This window comes from Phyllobates terribilis, unplaced genomic scaffold (genome assembly GCF_046119375.1).
Source record: "Phyllobates terribilis strain yellow unplaced genomic scaffold, ASM4611937v1 Scaffold_9__5_contigs__length_417890890, whole genome shotgun sequence".
Taxonomy (NCBI): Eukaryota; Metazoa; Chordata; class Amphibia; order Anura; family Dendrobatidae; genus Phyllobates; species Phyllobates terribilis.
In genome coordinates this window covers 33737289-33757484 of record NW_027362769.1, presented here as the reverse complement: position 1 = coordinate 33757484, position 20196 = coordinate 33737289, and the positions used below count along the sequence as shown (strand labels likewise).

Sequence of the window (20196 nt, the reverse complement as noted above, 5' to 3'; positions counted from 1 at the left end):
TTCACCATGAGAAATTGGATTTGGTAGTGTTGAATAACTTGCCTTCTCCAGTAATATTGGGATTGCCCTGGTTAAAATTTCACAATCCTGTACTGGATTGGTCTACCAGTGAAATTAAATCCTGGAGCCATAAATGTTATGACAAGTGTTGTAATGGGCGTATTGCAGCTTTGGATAGGGGAGAATTGCCTGTTCCTATTCAGGATTTTTGCAGAGTTTTTTCTGAGAAGGAATCGCAGGTTTTGCCTCCCCATAGAGACTATGATTGTTCTATTGAATTTGTCCCTGGAGCGACTCTTCCTAAAAGTCGTTTATTTAACCTTACTATTCCTGAGAGGAAGGCTTTGGAGGAATACATACAGACAAGTTTGGCCGCCAGTCACATTAGGCCCTCTAAGTCTCCTGTGGCGGTTGGATTTTTTTTTGTAAAAAAAAAGGACGGCGGTTTACGTCCTTGTCTGGATTTTCGTGAGATTAACAAAATTACTGTACGCAATCCTTACCCACTGCCATTGATTCCTGATCTGTTTAACCAGTTAATGGGGGCCAAGTGGTTCTCTAAAATTGACCTTAAGGGGGCATACAATCTGTTGCGCATGAAGGAGGGTGACGAATGGAAGACTGCTTTTAACACTCCTGTGGGTCATTTTGAGAATCTGGTTATGCCTTTTGGTCTTACTAATGCTCCTGCATTTTTTCAGAATCTGATTAATGACATCCTTAGACCTTTGATCGGTAAAAATGTGGTTGTGTATTTGGATGACATTTTGATTTATTCGCCGGATCTGGAGTCTCATTGGCGGAGCGTGCGTGAGGTATTACAGTTATTAATTGACAATTCGCTTTTTGCTAAGCTGGAGAAATGTGAGTTCGCTGTACAGAGAATTAGTTTTTTGGGCTACATTATCTCCAGCAAAGGTTTTGAGATGGATCCGGTTAAGATTCAGGCTGTGCAGGAATGGCCTAGGCCTATTGGTTTGAAATCGATACAGAGGTTTTTGGGTTTCGCCAATTACTATAGAAAATTCATAAAAAATTTTTCTAGTATTGTCAAACCTCTGACTGATCTCACCAGGAAAGGTGCTGATGCGGTTCAGTGGTCTTCTGAGGCCATTGAAGCTTTTGTGTATCTCAAGGAGAGGTTCACCTCTGCTCCCATCCTTATGCAGCCTGATGTTACTAGGCCGTTTTTGGTTGAGGTTGATGCTTCCTCTGTGGGGGTTGGCGCAGTATTGTCTCAGGATAACGGGGATGGATTACATCCCTGTGCCTTTTTTTCAAAAAAATTTTTCGGAGACTGAACTGAATTACGATATTGGTAATCGGGAATTATTGGCTATTAAACTCGCATTTGAACACTGGCGCCACTTCTTGGAAGGTGCGGAATTTCCCGTTCAGGTTCTTACGGATCATAAAAATCTGATATATCTTGATGCTGCCAAGCGCCTGAATGCCCGTCAGGCTAGGTGGGCACTGTTTTTCTCGCGGTTTAATTTCTCCGTTACTTACATCCCTGGTACTAAGAATGTTAAGGCGGATGCCTTATCTCGCAGTTTTTCTCCCATAGTCGGTGCTGAGAAAGAGGAGAACATTTTCAAGAAGGTGTTGTGATAGCTGCTTTGGACTCCGTTTTGGAAAATGAGATTCTTAAAGCACAGGAGAATGCCCCTTCTAACACTCCTCATGGGAGGTTGTTTGTGCCTGGGACCTTTAGGAGAGATTTGTTTGTTGAGTGTCACGAATCTCGGTTGGCAGGTCATCCCGGAATCTCTGAGACCAAGAGACTGGTGGGTCGCAGTTTTTGGTGGCCTGGATGGCAGAAGGAAGTCATTAAGTGGGTGCGTCAATGTACTATATGTGCTAGATCTAAGTCCTCACATACTCCTGCTGCGGGGTTGCTTTGTCCTTTGGAGGTTCCCAGTGCTCCTTGGACACATTTGGCTATGGACTTTATAACTGACCTTCCCCCCTCTGAGGGTTTTACTGTCATCTGGGTGGTCGTGGACCGTTTTAGCAAGATGTGTCACTTGGTTCCTTTCGTCAAACTGCCCTGCGCTAAAACTCTCGCTAAGGCCTTTGTCAAGGAAATTGTCAGACTTCATGGCATTCCTACTGACATTGTTTCTGATAGGGGTCCTCAGTTCGTGGCTCGTTTTTGGCGTGCCTTTTGTGATAGGTTGGGAGTTCATTTGTCATTCTCGTCCGGATATCATCCTGAATCTAATGGCCAGACAGAAAGGAAAAACCAGGATGTTGAGCAGTTCTTGCGTTGTTTTGTGGCAGACAATCAAGAGGGGTGGTCTGAGTTTCTGCCACTTGCTGAATTTGCTCTGAACAATCATACATCTTCTTCTGCTGGTTGTTCGCCTTTTTTTTGTTGTTCTGGGAGACATCCGTCGTTTGGGTCGTTCTCCAAGTTGGGATCTGCCGTGCCTGAGGAGGAGAATTTTTCCGGTGATTTGGAGAGAGTTTGGACGGATGTGCGTGGTAATCTTCAGGAGGCCAACAGAAAATCTAAAGACTACTTTGATAGGAAACGACAGGAGGTTTTGTTCGCTGTTGGTGACATGGTTTGGTTGTCCTCTAGGAATCTGCGGTTGAGGATTCCTTCAAAGAAATTGAGTCCCAAGTTTGTAGGGCCCTTTAAGGTGCTTCAGGTTGTCAACCAATCTGCTGTTAGGTTGGAGGTTCCTACCTCCTGGAGAATTTATCCGGTATTTCATGTCTCTCTGTTGAAAAAAGCTGTTGTATCGGATTGTGACGCATCTGCCTCTGTTCCTCCGGTGGTGGAGGACGGGGAATATGAAATTTCTCGCATCCTTAACTCTAGACGGTATAGAGGTAGTTTGCAGTATCTTGTGGCCTGGAAAGGTTTCGGTCCCGAGGATAACTCTTGGGTGAGGTCGGATGATGTTTCCGCGTCCAGACTTATCAGAGCGTTTCACAGGAGATTTCCTGATAAGCCTGGTCCTAGGGGATCCGGAGGATCCTCTTATAAGGGGGGGTACTGTTAGAACCTTGCTCTTAGTTTTTTTTTCCTTTGCTGGTCACATGACCTTGTTGGCCTATTTAATCCTGCTCCGCCCTTCTGGCTTTGCTGGACTTCATTGTATATCTACTTTCTAGCTAGCCTGTGCTCTGTGTCTTGCTCTGTTAGTTTGCTTGGTCTTCTGACCTCTATGTTCTATATATTTTGTTTGTTCGTCTGTCTGCTACTATTTCTGTTAGGAGGTGTCCCATATTCCTCCCAGTCCTTAGTACTTTTAGGGATTCCTTCCCCACATCTATAGGTCTCCGTACAGACTAGCTTAGGACTTTAGCAGGTCTGATCGCAGGATCAGGTTCCCTGTTACATCGTAGGGATTAAGCTGAGTTCTATCGTAGGGACAGATCTCCTCTCTTTCCTTAGCTCTGGTAGCAGAACATAACAGCACCACTGACTGTCCAGGAGTTGGCGGTTGATTTAGTTCAGGTCTGGGAGAAGATCCCACAGGAGACCATCCGCAACCTCATCAGGAGCATGCCCAGGCGTTGTAGGGAGGTCATACAGGCACGTGGAGGCCACACACAATACTGAGCCTCATTTTGACTTGTTTTAAGGACATTACATCAAAGTTGGATCAGCCTGTAGTGTGTTTTTCCACTTTAATTTTGGGGGTGACTCCAAATCCAGGCCTCCATTGGTTAATAAATTTGATTTCCATTGATGGTTTTTGTGTGATTTTATTGTCAGCACATTCAACTTTGTACAGAACAAAGTATTCAATGAGAATATTTCATTCATTCAGATCTAGGATGTGTTATTTGAGTGTTCCCTTTATTTTTTTGAGCAGTGTATATATATACATAATTACTTCTTTATTTTTCTTATTATTGTTTAGCGGCCTTTAGCTTGATCTTGAGCCATTGCGAAATGATGGATGAACTATCTGTAGGAAGATCGATCTTGTACAAGCTTAGATAGGTCCACCAGGGTCTTCTCCGCCGTTATGTTGATCGTATCAAGCCATCAAGTTGCTGGTCTTTCTCTTCGCCTTGTTCCTTTTATTCTTCCGACCATTATGTCTTTTTTTCCAATGATTGCTTTATTCGTATAATGTGTCCAAAGTAGCTTGGTGATCAATGATTCGAGTGACATATCTGGAGTGATATGTTCCAAAACTGATTTGTTTGTTCTTCTTGCCATGCATGGTGTTGATAACATCCTTCTCCAGTATCACATATATGTGTGTGTGTGTGTATGTATATATACAGTGGCACACAGGATGACACATCCTTTGTATTTTAGGATACATAAAAATGTATGTATTGTCATCTTTTACATTTTAAAAATCACAAAAAGGAAAATAGGCCGATGTAAAAGTTTGTGCACCCTGCATGGTTAGTACCTAGTAGCATCCCCTTTTGAAAGTATCACAGCTTGTAAATGCTTTTTGTAGCCAGCCAAGAGTCGTTCACTTTTTGTTTGAGGGATTTTCAACCATTCTTCCTTGGAAAATTCTTCCAATTATGTGAGATTCCTGGGTCGTCTTGCATGCACTGCTACGTATTTTGAGGTCTAACCATAGATTTTCAATGATGTTCAGATCAGAGTACTGTGAGGGCCTTTGTAAAACCTTCAGCTTGCATCTTTTGAGGTAGTCTGGATTTTGACTTGTGTTTAGCATCATTATCCATTTGTAGAAACCATCCTCTTTTCAACTTTAGCCTTTCTACAGATGGTGGTATGTCTGCATCAAGAATTTGTTGAAATTTCCTTGAATCCATTCTTCCCTCTACTTGTGAAATGTTCCATGGCATTGGCTGCAACACAAACCCAAAGCATGATTGATCCACTCCCATGATCCACCCCAATGCTTAATGGTTGGCGAGATGTTCTTTTCCTGAAATTCTGTGCCCTTTTTTCTCCACACACATACCTTTGATCATTGTGGCCAAAGAGTTCTATGTTAACATCATCGGTCCAAAGGACTTGTTTCCAAAATGCATCAGGCTTGTTTAGATGTTCTTTTGCATACTTCTGGCGCTGAGGATGCAGAAAAGGTTTTCTTCTGATGACTCTTCCATGAAGGCCTTATTTGTGCAGGTGTCTCTGAACAGTAGAACAATGTACTACAACTCCAGAGCCTGCTAAATCAGAGTGCTAGGTAGTTGATTAACAGCACCCATGGCTGCTGGTTTTTGGCACAATGTTAGAGGAGGCTTGGTTTTTATAAAGCTGGGAAATTTGCATCACCTGGCCTTTCCTAATAATGATAGTGAACAAGTCATAACCCTAACAGGGTAATTAAGGTCTGAAACCTTGGTTTTAGTTATCTGAGCACACAAATCTTCGAGGGTGCCCAAACTTATGCATCGCTAATTTTATTTTTTTTAATTTTTAAAATGTAAAAGACGACAATATAATTTTTTTTTGCCTAAAATAGAAAGGAAATGTGTCATCTTTAGCCTTTTAAAGATCATTTCATCTTCCACTTGCATAACTGTTCACAATAACACTGTATATATGTGTGTGTGCATATATATATATATATATTTATGTATACACAGATATATATCTTATATTTGTATATACAGTACAGACCAAAAGTTTGGACACATCATCTCATTTAAAGATTTTTCTGTATTTTCATGACTATGAAAATTGTACATTCACACTGAAGGCATCAAAACTATGAATTAACACATGTGGAATTATATACTTAACAAAAAAGTGTGAAACAACTGAAAATATGTCTTATATTCTAGGTTCTTCAAAGTAGCCACCTTTTGCTTTGATGACTGCTTTTCACACTCTTGGCATTCTCTTGATGAGCTTCAAGAGGTAGTCACCGGAAATGGTTTTCACTTCACAGGTGTGCCCTGTCAGGTTTAATAAGTGGGATTTCTTGCCATATAAATGGGTTTGGGACCATCAGTTGTGTTGTGCAGAAGTCTGGTGGATACACAGCTGATAGTCCTACTGAATAGACTGTTAGAATTTGTATTATGGCAAGAAAAAAGCAGCTAAGTAAAGAAAAACGAGTGGCCATCATTACTTTAAAAAATGATGGTCAGTCAGTGCGAAAAATTGGGAAAACTTTGAAAGTGTCCCCAAGTGCAGTTGCAAAAACCATCAAGCGCTACAAAGAAACTGGCTCACATGAGTACCGCCCCAGGAAAGGAAGACCAAGAGTCACCTCTGCTTCTGAGGATAAGTTTATCCGAGTCACCAGCCTCAGAAATCGCAGGTTAACAGCAGCTCAGATTAGAGACCAGGTCAATGCCACACAGAGTACTAGCAGCAGACACATCTCTACAACAACTGTTAAGAGGAGACTTTGTGCAGCAGCCCTTCATGGTAAAATAGCTGCTAGGAAACCACTGCTAAGGACAGGCAACAAGCTGAAGAGACTTGTTTGGGCTAAAGAACACAAGGAATGGACATTAGACCAGTGGAAATCTGTGCTTTGGCCTGATGAGTCCAAATTTGAGATCTTTGGTTCCAACCACCGTGTCTTTGTGCGATGCAGAAAAGGTGAACGGATGGACTCTACATGCCTGGTTCCCACCGTGAAGCATGGAGGAGGAGGTGTGATGGTGTGGGGGTGCTTTGCTGGTGACACTGTTGGGGATTTATTCAAAATTGAAGGCATACTGAACCAGCATGGCTACCACATGCTGGTTCAGTATTCCATGTGGTTTGCGTTTAGTTGGACCATCATTTATTTTTCAACAGGACAATGACCCCAAACACACCTCCAGGCTGTGTAAGAGCTATTTGACCAAGAAGGAGAGTGATGGGGTGCTACGCCAGATGACCTGGCCTCCACAGTCACCAGACCTGAACCCAATCGAGATGGTTTGGGGTGAGCTGGACCGCATAGTGAAGGCAAAAGGGCCAACAAGTGCTAAGCATCTCTGGGAACTCCTTCAAGATTGTTGGAAGACCATTTCTGGTGACTACCTCTTGAAGCTCATCAAGAGAATGCCAAGAGTGTGCAAAGCAGTCATCAAAGCAAAAGGTGGCTACTTTGAAGAACCTAGAATATAAGACATATTTTCAGTTGTTTCACACTTTTTTTGTTAAGTATATAATTCCACATGTGTTAATTCATAGTTTTGATGCCTTCAGTGTGAATGTACAATTTTCATTGTCATGAAAATACAGAAAAATCTTTAAATGAGAAGGTGTGTCCAAACTTTTGGTCTGTACTGTATATAGATAGATGGATGGATGGATAGATAGATTCGATAGATAGATAAATAGATATAGATATGTTGACATACTGTATGTATATGGACAGAATGCAGAGCTTAATTGTCAGCAATCGGGCTTAAGTCCCATGACTCTGCTACAGATAAATTCAAAAGGTATTGTTGTGTTAAAAGGTATATATGTATATGTATATATATATATATATATATATATCAGCCTTACCACATTTGGCTTGAAAAGAGATCCCTAGAAATATGGCTGAAAAATTGTCAATATGAATGAATAGAGAATACACTTTTCCACAGAACTGTCCTGTTGCATCCACTTCTGGCTTTGGTTCGGAAAACTGCATCAAAAATTGTTTTTCCCAAAAATTAAACCTGTGTAAAACTATTAGACTTGTTACTACAAGATATTGAATGCATAGATGATTGATACCGGGAAAAATGCACTACACATTGACAGAAGAGTAAGAGCTTTCCGCTCAGTTATGACTATGTTCATGCCATGTCACACCATTAATTATCCATTTGCAATAATATATGTGAGGTATTTCTACAGTGTCTTTTTGGCATACCTTTAGCTAACATATGATGGCACAGCTTTTTTCACTACTGTGTTTTTCAATATAGAAGATCCGCAAGAAAAAACATTTTTTTTTACCAATGGAACACAATAGACATGTACAAGTGTATGGCAAACACCAGGCATATGGGTTCGTTGAATAATATTAGTACTAGCCTCAGTGTGATTTCTGATCATAAATGAGCTTTAATTTGTGTTCATGTTTTTTATTTCCACAGGAAAGCACAAGCCGACCACACATCATAGAAAAAGCCCCAGGATCCCAAATCTCTGATCTTCCAAACTATTCAGGTAAAAATCTTACCTTTTATAGGATTGTCTCAAGAAATTCATAAAAGGGATAAAATTGCAAACTGCTTGTAAAAACAAGTAACTGTAATTTACCTGTTTTGAAAATTCTTCTCCGTTCTTAAGAACAGAGGGATTCTAAATTCTAATTTTATAGTTTACAGCTCGATGACTACAGTTAACAATGGCCAGTTACTGAGTCGAAGTGCGCAGACTCTGTTTTACAGCCTAAGGCTTCAGTCACAGTTGAGATGAAATTGGACGAGTGCAATCCATTAAAAAATCAGATTGCACTCGCCTCAGTGTTACTCTATGGTGCAGCTCACATCTGTGATTATTTCCTCATCCCGAATCGGCATGCGAGCACAATCTCAGCATGCTGCGACTGCATCCAATAATCAGATAATAGACTTGTATGGGTGCGTGTGAAACATTGCACTGCACTCGGATATCACCCGAGTGCAGTGTGATTCACACAGACGCCAGCAATGAAGGAGATGGAGAAATTCATTTCTCTGTCTCCTCCGCACCTGTGCTCCTATTATCATATGCGAGAGGATCGGAGCACTGACACTTGGCTCCCGCTCGCAGCAGAGCAGGAGCCAAGTGTCATTAGCATAACACATCCTATGCTCTCGCATCGCATGCCATACGCTGGTGTGAACACGGCCTGAAAGAGCGGCTCCGAAGATTGCTAGGTCACTGGGTCTGGCCAGCTTCAATCCCCCTGTTCTCTTCCGATGTTGCAGACGCAAAGCTACGTTTGCTAGCAGCACAGGAGAGCACTGACTTCATTAGGAGCGCACCACTCCACTGACTCCGGCTTACTGGTTGCCTTCCTGAACACATTAGAACACTCCTTTAACTCCCTCCTGCAAATGGACGTAACTGCACATCCAGATTGCTGGTGATTCTCCGCAATTGGCCATACATTCACGTCTGATAAACACAAAATCACAGATTTAATAATAAAATGGTTCATTTGTTAAAAAAGCACCTCCCTCTAAAAAAGATTTGGTCTTGTTGCATTGATAGCGACCGTTACTATAAAACTATATTATTTTTCATCCCGTGTGGTGAACGCTATTGCAAAAAAAAATGTGAAAAACTATGCTACAATTGCAGATTTGTTCATTTTGGCTCAATAAAGAGAGATCAAACAGTTGTGTGTATTCCAAAATGTAGTAATAATAAAAACTACACATTGTTACTCAAACAAGCCCTCATGCAGTTCTTACTTTGTATTCTGATTAAAATAAAAAAATTAAAATGTAAAAAGTTAGGGCTCTTAAAATGTGATAACCAAAAAACGTTTTTTTTTTTTTTCTAAAGTGATTTTTCTTGGTAAAAAGTAAAACATAAAAAAGGTATAAAGTGGACATCCACATAATTGCATCGACTAACAGAATAAAGTTAACATGACATTTATACTACACGGTGAACTCCGTAAAAATTAAAATGTAAAAACTATTTCAGACTTAATGTTTTTTGTTCATGGTTACTACAAAAACAAATAAAATAGTGATGAAAAAGTTTTATGAACCCAAAATGGTAGCAGTGAAAACCACGGATTGTCCGGCAAATAACAAACCCTTATACTGCTCCATGTATGGAAAGAAATAAAAAAAGTTATGGGTATCAGAATATGATGAACAAATAAAAAAAAAAAAAATTTTAAATAATTTCTTGTGCAAAAGTAGCAAAACATAAAAAAACCTCTATATATTTATTATTGCCATGATCTTATCAACCCAAAGAATAAAGATAACATGGCAATTATACCAAATGGTAAATGCTGATTTTAAAAAAATGAACTAAATATAGAATTGTAGTTTTTTTGTTATTTTTGCCTCCTAAAGAGTTTAAAAAAAGTGATCTGATCAAAAAGTCTTATGTACCACAAAATGGCTCTAATGAAGACTACATTTTGTCATTCAAAAGCTGAGCCCTTTATAGCTCTTCTGGCGGAATATTGTGAAACTTATGGCTATCAGAATATAGCGACCCAAAAACAAATGATTTTTTTCAGAGTGTTTTTATTGTAACATAACATATATAAAACTATATAAACTTGGTATCGCAGTATTCCTACTGGCACATAGGATGAAGTTAACACTTTATTTGTGCAGTAAAATAGCATAAACTGTAAAATGCATAATATGTAAAACTCAAAAAACACTGGCAGAATTGTTATTTTGTTCATTTAAATTTTCCCTTAAAGCGTTTGTAAAAGTTTGTTAATAAGTTATATGTACCCCAAAAGGATGACACTAACAAACGCAACTTATCCTAAAAAAATAAAGCCCTCATATGACTACATCTCTGAAAAAGTTAGGGCTCCTGCAACGTGACTGTAGAAAATGAACTTAATCCTCCTGGTAACCTTCGGCTATGGGCACGCCAGCATGGCTACAGTTGAAGGGGGAGCTCAGGGCCGGTGCTGAGGACCGATTCTGTCTTTTCTTCACCCTGAATCCCCTCTTCTAAACGGCAATCAGACGTGTGTGTTGTGCTGTGGGATTCGTTCTGTACTCACTTGTCATTTAGGAGTCCTTGTTTCTTGTTTCCTCCCCGTCTTTAGGACTGGATACAGTTGCACACATAACAGGATACATTTTGTCCGGTTCAACAGGTTTAGTTTTACTGTGCCATTCAGATACACTTGGCGGCGGCAGCATACAGAATGAGACAAAGTTCTCTCCGGTTGGTGTTCCCTTTGCCCAGTACACTATCAGTTCTTGCCTCCATTCTGCCCTCACGTCAACAGCACCTATTGGTACCATGAACTTTCTATCCAGCATTACAGTTTCTCTGAGGCCCACGATCTTTCCCTCCCACTGTGACCCGACTGGCCTCTTCCACTCGGGGAAGACACAGCTTGGAATCCGATACCTCTTCTGGGCCCTAGACCCAAGACCACTCCGGGATCTGCGTGAAACTGCAGTTGTATCCTCATACTGTTTGGAGACTTGAAATTGGCGGGACTCTTCACCTCTTATGCATTCACTGACCTTGAACCTCTCACTCTCTAACACTGTCTGAGACTTCCCTAACAAGGAAGTGTTTCTCCTTTTCATCTAACCCATCCCAGTATATGAACAGCCCTCCCCAATCCCCAGGGACGGCCTTGAGGTAAACCTCTAGGAAACCAAAACACAAACCGGCCATAAGGATAAATTGCAGATTTATATACAAAACATACAATAAAGCATTACTATAAAATTACTATACTTACACAGTCTCTGTTTAGTATACAGTGAGAGGTGGCTGTCAAAACACCACTAGACAATGATTAACAGCCGGCTCTGAGCACATCTGTGCAGAGTGAGCTCTTAATCAAATAGTCTGGGCGTGCTTACAGCCGCTGCTCACTGTGCTCTGAGCGCTGACTTTAGCTGCTCCATGTACACCTTTATGACTGAAAGACGGAGGAAATAAGCTCATTTTCTCCCGGTTGCCGCACTCTCAGTAAGACAGCCAGATGCCATTATGATGTTATTAACCTGCAGATTAACCCTATGTGTGCTGGTTAATAGTGTTGGGGAAATTACAGGTTCCCTTTAAACAGCTATTCTCAAGTTTTTAATGGCTAAAATTCGAAATTTCTGGTAAACACAAGCAGCTTTTCAATTTATTTGTTATCAACAATCCTTTCCTTTCTCGGGAACCGATGGATTTTTAAATTTCTTGTTTAGTGCTCATTGCCGAGGTATGGAGGTTTGTACTTAAAAACTCTTTTTATAGATCTTTCAAGCACTGCCTGAAACTGACCAGATCACTAGATCCGGCCAGCTTCAGTGCCACTCCTATGCTGCAGAAGCAAAGCTGCTCTGCTTGTAGCATTGGAGATCGCACATTTTGGGCAAAGGTTCCAAACGATCAGTCAATTTGGAGCGCATAATCCTTGTCAAATAGGAAGTAGAGGAGTGGTGTGCTCCTGATTGAGGATATGGGATGAGACAACATCTAATGATCAGTCAGTCCATTAGGCCATGTGTCACTGCACCCACTAAACAGACCTCAAACTTCTGTTGAAGAGGTGCAATGCTGCACTACATGATAATTAGGGCCTTACTCACATGATTAGTATTGTGATAGTCATACATGAAAAGTTTTAGAAGTTTTAGAACTCTAAACACCTGTTCTCTCTAAGGTAGTCAGTGCACTTGGTTTCATCAAGGCCTGTTCTGTAACCAGTCCTCTGTTAAAAAGACGACTGGGTGTACGTCTTATGGCATTCAACACAGAATCCCCACATTGGTACTGTCCAGTGCTGATGTATATACATAGTAATGATACATGCAATACTTTCACGGTGGTGATCATTTTTATATACCCTTCTTTCAGATACAGATAGCAAAGTTAGTGAGCAGCCGTTCTTTGCACAAACACAGTGGTTGCGAAGAAGAAGAAAAAGAGCGCTGAATGTAAGTAAAAATGGAAAACGTACATTGCCAAGAATATATAGACCCATGTGTAGGCATCTTATTCAGCTAAAGATACAGATATTTTTTTTCATTATAACAATGTAAGAATAAATATTATTTATAATGATGCTAATAATATAATAATTATAGGAACATAAATTCACATGAGGTCTGAAATCAATGTTTTACTCTAGACATGGACAGTCATAGCCTCCGATGTCTACAGACGGTGATTCTCCGGTCTCAGACTAGAGGAGCTGATTGTTTGAAAGCTTCAGTTTTATTCACTTACAAATGGTTCATTTCAAGGTCAACACTTTGAAGCTCAATTGTAGTAACATTGCCAGATTGACATTGTTGGGAAAGCACCATTATTATGAGGATATGAAAAAAATGTTGACACACAATAGAAAAATACTAGTGCGTGTTTATCTTTTTTTTATAATATTCCTTTCTAGGAAATTGTGGTAATAATATTGTAGACTATTATGGCTTCCACGGGCGTGGTCATTGTGAATCTCAAATGGTTATCCTATCTGTACATCCTCAGCTCATGTGTCAGTACAGGACTATGCAGATCAAATATTCATGAGTTTATAGGCATTCAACGTCAGCAAGTATAGATGTTATGTCTATTATGAGAGGACGAGGGAATGGCTGCCAGACACCATCCTCTACCCTCATTGAAGGAGGGTAGTCTGAAAAAAACAGCTAATCTTTATTGGGCTCAAGTGGCAGTGAGGGTCTGCTGGGGTCTATAGATAATGGCTCGTCAACAGATCACAATAAGGACAGGTGCAGGCGACAGTATGTTCTCCATCCAAGAAAAACGGACCGATTATGCTAATGATGCTCTGACCAGACTATGGTCACAGTTTGAGCAGAGTTGATCAGAATGAGATCTGTTCTTCTCAAATTTGGAGAATTAAAAAAAAAAAAGTTTCTCAATCTTCTCCATTCAGTCTGTCTGTGAAAATTGGACCTCACTTGGATATCACCTGAATGCGGTCCGATGTTATCCACAGACACATAGACATGAATAGGCAAGTGCCATCTGATTATCAGAGGCAAATTGTGCATGCAGCGATTTTTTTCTCGTCTTCAGATCACTCGGTCCGTGGAAAAAATGCCTCATTGCCTCATTGAATACAAAACTTGTTTATGAGCATCTTAAAGCCACTAATCTAAGTTCTTCCCCTAGTATTATACTTACCAGCTGCCATCTTCAGTTGTTATTGGTGCCCTCTGGTCGGTCTTCTGCAGGCTGTGACTTGCAGAGAAAAGGCTGAATATACTTCATCAACTGGACTAAAGAGGACTTTTCATGAATTTACATTTTATTGCTGCTTTTTTTTAGGAGACAATGTTGTTTTAAAAGGATATTTCTATCTTGTACATTTACGGCACGTTGTAAATGTATAGTAGATGCAAGGTTCATCAATGGGACATGCATCTATCACAGGATCTGGGTCCTGACACAATCTACTTACAGAGAAGAGTTGGTCAGAATTCTCATTCATCTCTATGGGAATTACAACCACCTCTCCATTGACATTCTCGAGATAGATGTGGATCCTAGTGTGACTGCCATACTTAATGTATGAGATGGGGCTTGTCATTTGAGTAAAACTAAGAAAGAAGGGGCAGGTCACATTAGTGGTCTTGTTCAGCTTGAACCTCTACCAATTACCTAGATACATTTGAGAGCTCACTCCCTAGAAATCTGTGCCCCAACATTCTGAAGAAAGAGCAGATTTCAGGAGATTTATATCAGTGGTTCTTGATTAAAGGCCCCATACACATTAGACTAAATCGTTCCATGGGCAGCAGGACTCCAAGCCTGGCTACGTGATTGAAGTGCTGCGGCATTTCAGAGTAAACAAACTTTTTTGAAAAACCAGCAGCGGGGCCTGTATGCTATACCTGACTAGTATGATTCTGTCCTAAGCTGGCTTCCTCTAGCCCCGTTAGCCATGATTGACAGGTCTGTCCTTGTGTACAAACATGTGGAGAAATCTGACAGTTAACTGGAGTGTGGTGGGTAGAAGCCGTCTGGAAACCACATCGAACTAGCATGCTGAGGCTTATAGTTCCTAGACAGATTTTCAAATAATTTTTAGTTTGAGACAACTTTCAGAGTAATACACACCTGGCTGTAATGGCACAGCCAGACTCTGATTCATGCTGCCCATGGTTCAGGCAGAATGAATCTAATGACAGGTCCACGTTAAAGTTGACTGAGCCTGCTGATTTAGGTGGTATGGACCTGCCATCTGATCTATTGGGGGAGAGAAAGATTAACAACCGTTCCTTGTGTTCCTAAGGGAGATAATCCATGGTCAAAGGGGATCTGATGGCAGCTTTCTTCTTTTTCTCATTGAAAACACGTGAATGCTTGGTCGAGCCTAGTGTTCCTGTGTATGGGGTATTGGGGAGAGATAGTGTTTGGCAGACAGGTATCCCATGCGTTAGACATATACAATAATGGAAATGTCCTAGTAGTGCTATGGAGCTTACCGCCACTTCATCTATTGTCACATTGACACCAATAATTAATCACAGGGCAATTATTTGTATTGTCACATTCATTCATATTCTTTTCAACAGTTAAATTCTCAGTCATTGCTGCAGTGTAATTACTACAATATATTCACTACAGGTGAACCGAGGAGTATTCGACGAAATGAAATATGTGGAACTTATGATTGTAAATGACCATCAAATGGTAAGTGAGACTTTCAGTCTTTAGTATGTACTTCATTACCATCCCGAGAAACAACTGGGATGGAAAGGAAATATTAATAACTAGACTCAAGTTACCTTGGTTGTCTCTTTTCACATGTGGAATATTTCTTGCAGGTTTCCTGTGCAGATCCTGTGCTGAAAATCTGCCACTAAGTCCTCATTCAGACAACAGTGATTTTTCACATATGCAAAAAAGTGATACGAGTGTCATCAGTGTTTTGCGTCCAAGTTTGATCAGTGTTTGGTCAGTCTTTACCATCCGAGTTCCATCAGCGATTTTTCACATATGGATAATTAAATGAATAAATGACAAAGCTTCTCCTAGACGTTACAGTGTTAATCATGCACAGCACATGGACTGTTCACTGATGCCATCCGTGTGCTGTCCATCATTTTCACAGACACATAGACTTGTATGGGTGATGTTTTTCTGTGACGCTGATAAAAATGTGACGTGTCCGTGATTTTTTTTGCAGACACACAGTCCACAAAAACCATGGACATGTGATCTGCTCAATAGATTATATTGGGTGCAGAAACATCGGATAGAACACGGACATGAAAAATGGACGACTGAATGGTCTAAATGCAGAGCAGTACATGGTAATCCTCATTCAGACGGCCGTTTTTTGCGTACGTGTTCTTTCTTTGATTATCACTGATAGAACATGTACCCATTATAGTCTATATAAGGCTATCACATGTCTGTATATCTGAGCAAAACTCACACAGACATTCGTTTTTAATTGGTACTACAGATGAAAAGTACCAATACAAGTCTATGGGTCGGGGATAATTAGGGACAGCACACGGATGGCACCAGTGTACAGTCTATGTGCTGCCAATGATTAACATTGCAACGTATAGGAGAAGCTTTACAATTCATTTATTTATTTTTTTCATAGATAAAAAACTCATGAAACACTGATTGTAAAAACTGACACAATGACCAAACACCGATGAAACTCTGATCTGAAACCCTGATGACATTGATACCATTTTTGTGTGCGTGATAAAACACAGATGTCTGAAGGAGGCCTAATTGAGCTTTGGGATACTCAATTTACAAGCAATGGAAATGAAGGTCCATGTTGAGAGCATCCTACAGTTTATATAATGCACGGTCTGTGTTTTCAGCCATTCATGTAATCCATCCCCACATGTAAATCTGTAGGTTTTATATGTTGTAGCTATGGACTGTTTGTTCAACACTTTAATTAGTTTTTTTGCACTTTTCTCTCCAATTAATGAGCCAATATCAATGATACCATTCAGGATTGATTACAGAATAGATCCTAGCAGATTGATTATTATGGGGTCCTTTTTTCATTTTAGAAAGAAAGAAAGTTATACATCGGGGCCTTTTTTTTTACGATTTTAAAACTAGACCTTTAACGGACCACATAATAATGAATAATATGCTTCTGTTTGGATAAGTGATGAAATGGATCACTTATTCTGTTTGATATTTCCTATAAAGAAAAAGACAAACGGAATGTCTGAATGGAGCCCTGGCCAGCAGCTCAGGTAGAAGAACAGATTTCTGACTACTAGTGATATATATTAAATGCATAATTCACTCTCGTGCCAATGTTACAATTGTGATGTTTGCTATGTAGAAAGTGCTAGAAACACTGGATGGAAGAGATGGAGGCCGCTAGGAGGTGGAGGCCCCTGTGCAGATGTCCCTTGTAATCATTCTGTAATCCAGCCCTGACTTTGTATTCACATATTGTAGGCTGAGGAGTGGCTGACTCCAGTGTATGTTACTGTACTGGACTTGCAAATCAGTATAAACTTAATGACATGTCATCATTTCTATATTAAAGGGGTAGACCTTAGGAGCGCCCCTGATGATTGACAGTTCATAGTTGAGCTGCTGGTCCTATTGTGCACTCTGCCATGCTGCAAGTAGAGGCAGTTCTGACTCTGCGGCATCAGAGGAACACAGGGGCGTTATAATTGGCCAGATCCAGACCTTGTAAGACTGAGAGTAGTGTTTACCAGCTGTATAGCAGAGAACTTGGAAGCAGTGCGCTCCTTGCCTAGGAGACCGACCACCCTGTATCCACGGCATGGGTAGCTGTTAACCTAGTCAATGTGCAGTAACTAATAGAACTAAAATCACGGAGAATTAATTAGAATTAAAAAGAGAGAGAACTTTTCTAAAGGAAACATATCAGCTAAAAAACTGTATTAATCTCAAAGACATAGTGGTAATCTGCAGGTAAATACAGTTTTAAACATGTTCAACTTTCTAACTGGAAGAGCGGCTACAAGGAAAAAATGAATGTATATTCTCCCTGCAGCCACTCGCTTCCAGTCATTGGGGCGGTGCAGGGAGCTGTAACAGTCACCACTCACTATACAGTGACCGCGCTGCCATCACGCCCCTGTACATTGATTGACAGCCTGCTCTGTAGTGTGTGCAGAGCAAACTATATTTACCTGCAGATTACCACGATGTCTGCAGGTAAATACGATTGGTTTAGCTGAGTTCCCTTTACTAAGATGTAAATTGCAAAGTTGCAGTGTTTACAAGCTCATTGCAATTTCTACCATTTATGATGTCGAGAAAACAGCTTTAATATTTATAAATTGCTGTATTAGTGGTAAATGTGATGCGTTCTACAGCAGTATAGTACATGGCACTAGGAATGCTACCATCAAATGTTATGCTGGTGAGAAGACCAGGCCCTTGAATTCCATGTAAAATATACATTGGAATAACTTGCTAAACTTTTCTGTTTTAATTATTTTATTGGGAATTTTAAGGCAAGTTAAACAAGGTACCTACAGGGCTCATTGTCTTACTTGCTGTAGAATTTAATCTGAGAATGATATTCCATTATACTGTGTGTTTAAATCACTAGTTCACCACTAGGTGGTGGTGTATACCTACAGATGTTCTTGTCAAACTTGTGCAATGCCAATTTATTCATTTTACATTTTAAAACCAAACAGATGATAAATATAGAATAGATATTATCGGATGGGAATGGGAGCTTCTTCATGATCCTTTCCTGTACAATATACTCAATGTACCAGTAATAATAAAATAGAGCCTCACCTGGCATAATAAAATAGAGCCTCACTTGGCCTCAAAAGAAGTGTCACGTTCCCTGTCACAGGCAAATAACAGCTTGTTGTCCTATAAAGACTTCTTATTTTTCTCTAGATTCTACTGCCCCCAATATAATGAACGAAAAGGGACTCTAATATTCTTCTTAGGAACGTATGAGTAAACTGACAACTGGGAGTATGTCTTACTCAGCCTGACTGTCACGCTCGCAGGTGATATATGTGGTTCGTGGACACACTGTGCCACAGGGCCGGGTCTGCTTAGGTAGGGGTGTAGCTAAGCGGCTATCGGGTGTTCACTGGAGCTCCTGATGGTGGAGTCAGGGGGGGCTGCCTTTCCTAGGCAGATGCCGGTACTGCAGCTGCTGACCCCAGGGATTAGGTACGCTGACACAGACAGGATTCAGAGTCACAGACAAGGCTGGATTCAAAGCCTGTTCAGACAGGTGTGGCTTCAGGATTCAGGTAGCTCTGGAGCAGCTTCTGATTCGGCATCTGCCGATTAACTAAAACAAATCAGAAGAGTTGTATAGTACTGCATGATGCCAGGATAGGATATAGGTGGATGCCTCTGACTTTGGATCCAGTCGCCATTGACTTCCACTTACAAATAAACATTAGGCACTATTCTTAGACAGGACAAAAAAGTGCAGGCTGCTGCGTTTCTTTCCTTCCTGTCCATACCAGCGCCCAGATGTATGCTGCTTATATCACTCTGTAAGCTGAAGGGGGCTCCGACACTAACATATTGATGACTTACCTATAAGATAGGTGGTGAATATAAGATCAGTGGGGTCTGACACCCGACACCCCTACTCCCCTACATATAGGCAATGTACAGGACAGAGAAATGCAGTCACTCTTCAATTCAAGATATCAGCTCATTGGTGGGGGTGACGCTTGTCAGACCCCAACCGTCTTATATTAATGACCTAATCTACATATACAGTACAGACCAAAAGTTTGAACACACCTTCTCATTTAAAGATTTTTCTGTATACTTAACAAAAAAGTGTGAAACAACTGAAAATATGTCTTATATTCTAGGTTCTTCAAAGTAGCCACCTTTTGCTTTGATGACTGCTTTGCACACTCTTGGCATTCTCTTGATGAGCTTCAAGAGGTAGTCACCAGAAATGGTCTTCCAACAATCTTGAAGGAGTTCCCAGAGATGCTTAGCACTTGTTGGCCCTTTTGCTTTCACTCTGCGGTCCAGCTCACCCCAAACCATCTTGATTGGGTTCAGGTCTGGTGACTGTGGATGCCAGGTCATCTGGCGTAGCACCCCATCACTCTCCTTCTTGGTCAAATAGCCCTTACACAGCCTGGAGGTGTGTTTGGGGTCATTGTCCTGTTGAAAAATAAATGATGGTCCAACTAAACGCAAACCGGATGGAATAGCATGCCGCTGCAAGATGCTGTGGTAGCCATGCTGGTTCTGTATGCCTTCAATTTTTAATAAATCCCCAACAGTGTCACCAGCAAAGCACCCCCACACCATGACACCTCCTCCTCCATGCTTCACGGTGGGAACCAGGCATGTAGAGTCCATCCGTTCACCTTTTCTGCATCGCACAAAGACACGGTGGTTGGAACCAAAGCTCTCAAATTTGGACTCATCAGACCAAAGCACAGATTTACATTGGTCTAATGTCCATTCCTTCTGTTCTTTAGCCCAAACAAGTCTCTTCTGCTTGTTGCCTGTCCTTAGCAGTGGTTTCCTAGCAGCTATTTTACCATGAAGGCCTGCTGCACAAAGTCTCTTCTTAAAAGTTGTTGTAGAGATGTGTCTGCTGCTAGAACTCTGTGTGGCATTGACCTGGTCTCTAATCTGAGCTGCTGTTAACCTGCGATTTCTGAGGCTGGTGACTC

The 20196-nt window shown here is 40.8% G+C and overlaps 1 protein-coding gene across 6 annotated transcripts in view; it reads left to right on the top strand.

Annotated features, from left to right (window-relative positions):
* Positions 1-20196, top strand: part of ADAM23 (ADAM metallopeptidase domain 23) — a 302022-nt gene that overhangs the window by 160157 nt on the left and 121669 nt on the right. For all 6 annotated transcript variants that reach the window (XM_073646384.1, XM_073646380.1, XM_073646379.1 and 3 more), the window contains exons 7-9: positions 8002-8074; positions 12419-12498; positions 15158-15223. In XM_073646384.1, the coding sequence (XP_073502485.1) occupies positions 8002-8074; positions 12419-12498; positions 15158-15223 (219 nt within the window). The remainder of the gene's footprint in view (positions 1-8001; positions 8075-12418; positions 12499-15157; positions 15224-20196) is intronic.